Raw genomic sequence first — 6,000 nt, forward strand, 5'->3', positions numbered from 1 at the left:
GTTTGAGTATGTCTACACTGCAAATTAAATTTGGGTCCAAGATGACTCTTCTGACCAGATTTATCCACTATCCATAAGATAAATCCTCAAGCCCATGCTGAAAAACAAATTGCAATGCTTCATCATAAGGGCCAGTTTTCAAGTCCTTATACTGAGCTGTTCCTAAATCTTCCTGGGAATAGCTCCACTCAGTACAGAATGGCCTTTTAACAAGAGCAGTGACAACACAGTCTCACCTTAAATAAAAAACTGCTGTCACTAGACCAGACATTTTATTTTCAGATTTTTATTATGAATTTTTGTAAAGTTGGATATTTTAATGTTTATTTTTAAATGTCTTTATACTCCAACAGAAAAGCAAGTATATTTTTCCCATTGTTTTGATGCTTTGTGCTTTTTTTTCTATTCTTTTGTGACAAAGGATACTGGGGAGGGCAAAATGAGAGGAAAATAAGGAGGTGGGAAAGTGAAGTAAAGAACAGCTCAAGTTGATCATAACAGTTCAGACAAAAAATCAAAATGGAATTATTTTTCACTTGAAAAGGTCATATAGACTTCCCAGCATAAAATACTGTAGTGGGTTGACCCTGGCCAGATACCAGGTACCCACTAAAGCCACTCACTCTCTTCCTCTGCAACTAGACAGAGGAGAGAGAAAAAAAAACAGCTAAGAATTCATGAGTAGAGATAAGAGCTGGGAGAGGTCAGTGACTGATTACCTTCATGGGCAAAACAAGACTCAAAGTGTGGATAATACTTATATTTATTACTAACAGGATAAGAACCAAAGAGTGAGAAATAAAAGAATCTTAAAAACACCTTTCCCCCACCCCTCCTTCCTTCCATGTTCTCCCTCTTACCCCCAGCGGTGCAGGCGGACAGGGAATGGTGGTTCTGGTCAGTTGTTCTTTCTGCCACTGCTCAGGGAGAGGAGTCCTTCCCCTGCTCCCGTGGGGTCCCTCCCATGGGAGACAGTCCCTGATGGACCTCTCCGGTGTGAGTCCATCCCTCGGGCAGCAGTTCTTCCCAAATTGCTGTCCCTGGGTAAGTCCTCAATGGGGTGCAGTCCTTCATGAATGAGCTGTACTGATGTGGGTCCCCCACAGGGGCCACAGGTCCTACCCAGGAAAAACATGCTCCAGCAGGGGCTTTCTTCTCCATGGGCTGCAGGTCTCCAGCAGGACATCCCACCATCCTGGGCCTCCCACGGGGTCACAGCCTCCTTCATGCATCCACCTGCTCCAACATGGGTTCCTCCATGGGCTTCAAGGGGGTCTCTGCACCCCAGTGGTCCTCCATGGGCTGCAGGGGCACAGCTGCTCCACCATGGTCTGCACCACGGTCTGCAGGGGCCTAAGGTCCGGCACCTGGAGCACCTCCTGCCCCTCCTTCTGCACTGACCTTGGTGTCTACCTTGTTATTCCCATGTTCTCACTCCACTCTTCCCTGGCTGGAATTTATTCTGTGCAACAATCTTTTATTTTTAAATATGTTATCTAGGAGGTGTTACTGTTGCTCCTAATTGGCTCAGCCTTGGCCAGCGGCAGGAAGTCTGTCCTGGAGCCATCCGGCATTGACTCCACAGGACAGGAGAAGCTTCTAACAGAAGCCACCCCTGTAGCCCACCCCCCCACCCCCCCCCCCCCGCTACCAAAACCCAGCCACAGAAACCCCACGACAAATATTTTCATTTTGGAACATTGTAAAAAGAGAACCATAAGAGGTTTAGTTTTTAAACACTTGGATTTTTTGTTTTGTTTTGTTTTATTTTATTGAGTTTCAAATACAGTGAGCTTTTTGTGCACCTCCTTGTATGACAGAATTCATATTGCTCTTTAGATTGTCATCAAGCACGTTTCTCAACAGCTTGAGCAGTTCAGTTCTGTGCTTGTAGAGAAGATGAAAGGATATCATGCACTGCTGTCATTACATTCTGACAGGTAGTGAAGCGTAGGCAGCAGAGCAATGATGAGTCCCAAGCACCTAAAGTGATGCCTTCTCATTGTGTACAGAGCCTCGGATTGGTTTTTAAAGCCTTAACTTTTCGTTTCTTTCTGGTTCTGGGTCTAGGGCAGACATTCAGAAGCAGTCTTTAAATACCGTGGTCAGATCATGAGGTGCCAGTGATTTATGCACAGAAGGGTCTCTCAATGCAGAGCCACATTCCTCACCCGAAAAAAAGCTCTGATTCCATTATCCCTTTCTCATAGCCCCCCTGTAGCTCCCTAAATAGGGAATGTCATCTGAAGGGGCATTAGCACCTGAGACCCTCTGTAACAAGTTGAACCTTTTGACAGTTTCTTCTCTGCAGGGGTTTTCTTGTAGAAGCTGAGGAAGTGGTACTGTAATAAGTGACTGCCATCTAACTTTGCTTTGCTTTACCAGGTTCATCGGGGGATAAAAGGAATTGTGTCTGATAAGTTTGGCAACCCAATAAAAAATGCTCGTATTTCAGTCAGGGGCATTCAACATGATGTCACCACAGGTAATATTTTCAGTCTAAGATCTTTTCTGGGACAGAGGGAAAGTACTGAGAGCTGAATCTGCAAAAGTCTTGTCATATTTGATAGAAGTGGCACCTTAACAGAGAACTGAAGGCTCAGCTGTGTCTTTGCTTCTAGAATAACAAGAAAGAAGACATGTCAAGCTGGCTGTTGAGTTTGACATGTCTCTGGCATGACAGAGTTCTTGCCATGAAAAATTTTACCTGGAGTTGTCTGCTGTCCACCAAAGCCAATGTTTGGGGAAGTAGGGCAATAGCTCTGCTCAGGGGCTGTAATCATCGTGGAGCACTGATGGAATAAGTTAGCTGAGATATTGTGAGCATGTTGTAGATAGTAGATTAGAATCTACTCTGACTTTAACAACTAGAATAATTGCAGTAATTGAAAGGTCTGCAACATTTGTTATTCATGTGGAAATGCATAAACACATGCAATTTTTGTACAATAGTTATATTAAATGCAAAAAAACTAGAGCATTGAATTATTATACCTACCACCAACTGGTAAACATGTACTGAGGGGCATGTAACTGCTAATTTTCACAGTCATAAAGTTCTGAGCTTTTAGGCTGTCACTGAAATCAATGCTCTGTTTTTATTATTGATTTCAGTGAGAACAGGGTAGGCCATAGGAGTGCAAAACAGAAGACATGAATGGTAACATTTTGCTCTAATGGCAGTTGTTGAATCAATTTGGAAAGCCAGAATGGCTTATAATGTAATGGATGCTTTCCAGCTTCCAAAAAAACTAGCATTAGAGGGGATACAATAGTGGAGATGATGCAGATCGTTTTGGCTGGTGGGAGACTCTGGCATGAATTAGGGTCTTTTTCAAACTTCTTCCTAGACAATGGCTTCTCATTGGCAGTGAACCTTTAAAGGATTAAGAATTAAATAAAAATGTGTTTATATTGAAGGAAAGAGGAGTATTTGTTCTTTAGTTAGGTGGGGTTAAGAATGTTATATGATTAAAAAGTTTTTGATTTCAGTGTTAAAAAAAAGAAATTCCACAAGAAAATAGCATTAACGTAACATTTATTTAGCTAAGAGACTTAGTATTCAAAATAAAGGAAATATAAAATGAAGAATAATTTTTTCTGTTTTAAAATTCCCTGATTTTTCCTGCAGGCTCTAACCTTCAGCTGGAGGAAATTTACACCCATTTTACACTAATGGCAATTTATACCAGCTGCAGCTCTGACTCCATAGTCTCATGTGCTAGAATGTCTGCAAAGTAATTGAATGTAATTTAATAAAAGCAGGGATTTCTTAGCTCCTTAGACATACTAAATATATATATTGCAGCCTGGATTCTGATTTCACTTTCTTAAGTTTCACATAGCTTTAAATTAATTTCTTTGGGAGTTATTCTCTGTACCCTTGGGAAAGCAGAACGGAGGAAAGTTTCTCTTCCCTGTGATACAGGAACAGCAGTTGCTGACATTTTGTATGTGAATTTTACTCCATTAGCTCCCAAAGGCCAAGTTTTCACAGGCAAAGTCTCTTTTTGTCATCTAGAGTTTGCATTCAAACATTTTTCAGAGCGTGAGATCCTTTCACAGCCTGCCCCCTAAATGCTTGTGCTATCTGTGTGCGCACGGGTATGTGACTGTGTAACTTTAAAGGGTGCGAGACTAAAAATCGAGTTTTATTGTGCTTTTGCCTTTCCTAAGCTGCTGATGGAGACTACTGGCGACTCCTGCCTCCAGGGACATACATAATCAGTGCCCAAGCGCCGGGATACAGCCGGGTGATGAAGAGGGTCACCATTCCTGCCAAGATGAAACAGGCTGGGCGAGTCGATTTCGTGCTGCGACCTGCTGAGGCCTGGCCCAACAAGCTCCTCCGCCGCTCCATGGAAAACACGTACGACCCGTACGACCCACTGGAACTTTTTGACCCTCATGCCCAACACAGGCAGCCCGAGGCCCGAGGTGCGTCATCACCAGGCAGGGAGAAGCCCTGGTGGTGGTCTTACTTCAGCTCTCTAGACCTGCACAAACCTCTGTGGCTGCTCAAGCAGCGCTGAAGGGCATCACGGTGCTCTGCTCAGCTCCCTCTGCTGCCCTTCCACCAGGTTCCAGACACCCTCACTGCTCTTGGCAATATTTAAATGTTTCATTTGAAAATACAATGTTAATTCAAGCGCGCTTACTTCTTTTGTTTTCTCTTCACACACAACTGAGCATATTCAAGTGGGTTCTTTGTATATTAAAAAAAAAATGGTGCACATACAATCAAAGGCCAGATTTTATGCAGTTTTTTTCTTGGTAATGCTCTGTACTTCTGCCCATGTAGTTAATCATCACATCCATTATTTATTAGGTCCTAAGTACCTGCAGGAAAATATTCCTGATCCTTTAATGCATTTTTGTACACATTTTAATGCATTAATGATTATATACTAAAAACAACTTGCAGAAACATTCAGAAAACTCTTTTCTCTTTTTCATATTAGCATATTAATTTCAGTTCATTACTTCTTCTAATATCAGCTAAAAATCTTGGGAGGTTTTTTAATTTTTAAAAGTTTTTTTTAATTTAAAAATAGGTTTTTAATGTATTTCAGCAAAATACTGAAAAATGTCTTTACTGCTGGAAATAAATCCTATGACATAGAAAAACAAATGAGATAATTTGTGAGGAATTTAGGTTAAAGTGTGACATATTACACTAAGGTTGTTAACATCACGCATTATTCTGAGCCAACGTACTTGTTAATGGAACTTGTAGACATCAAACAAAACACAGACTTCTTTTCAAGATAGTTGGGTAAAACCTCAGTGAATAGCGATCTTGCAAGATGTTGTTCTCTGTCAAATATTAGATGCAATTTATTTTTTAGGGTCATTTAAAAAAAAAGTCCCTAATTTTGATGAAACACATAGGCCCGCACTTCCTTTTGGCTTGAAGGGTTAATGAACTCTGTATGCGGACCGTATTTCTCCATCTAAATGCCACAGGGTGTGAACTGGGTGATTGTTGGAGCTGATGTAGTTTCTGCAGGAGCTGCTGGATGACCCGTGTGGATTGCCCTTCAATTTGTGAAAACGTTTTTGCTCGTCTTAGGTAAAGCAGCCCACATTGCATGAACCCCATAATCCATGTGCACATATCATACTAAAATTGCCTAAGAAGACCCAAGAGATGAATGATCTTAATTCTGCAACCAGATGCTGCACATGGCTAAGTACCTTATTCCCAGTTGTAATCTGATTGAAGTTAGGAGACTGTTATTCATGTGCTTGAATGTCTGCAGGACTGGAGACTATGTTAAAATAAAAGAAAATGATTTCATAGCATTAACAAGTATTTATAATGTAATTATGTGGGAGTGAATGTACTGCATGCACATGGATAAGTGTTCCTTGCCCAGGCTTGCCAAGTTAAAGGAACTCTGGACCCTAAATATGCCAAGGAAAATTGAGCAAGAGATAGACTTCCAGAGTTTATTTCCAGTAATAGGTATTACTACTGTTTTCTGTGGTCATTTTTTT

At 41.4% G+C, this 6,000-nt stretch overlaps 1 protein-coding gene across 1 annotated transcript in view; it reads left to right on the forward strand.

Moving 5' to 3' along the window:
• CPZ (carboxypeptidase Z) overlaps window positions 1–5,009 on the forward strand; it is a 38,404-nt gene extending 33,395 nt beyond the window's left edge. Inside the window, exons 10-11 of the mRNA XM_017828014.1 lie at window positions 2,386–2,485; window positions 4,177–5,009. Of these exons, the coding sequence (XP_017683503.1) occupies window positions 2,386–2,485; window positions 4,177–4,532 (456 nt within the window). The 3' untranslated portion in view covers window positions 4,533–5,009. The remainder of the gene's footprint in view (window positions 1–2,385; window positions 2,486–4,176) is intronic.
• The last annotated feature ends 991 nt before the right edge of the window (window positions 5,010–6,000 follow it).

Source organism: Lepidothrix coronata, unplaced genomic scaffold (assembly GCF_001604755.1).
Source record: "Lepidothrix coronata isolate B3197 unplaced genomic scaffold, Lepidothrix_coronata-1.0 Scaffold145, whole genome shotgun sequence".
NCBI lineage: Eukaryota > Metazoa > Chordata > Aves > Passeriformes > Pipridae > Lepidothrix > Lepidothrix coronata.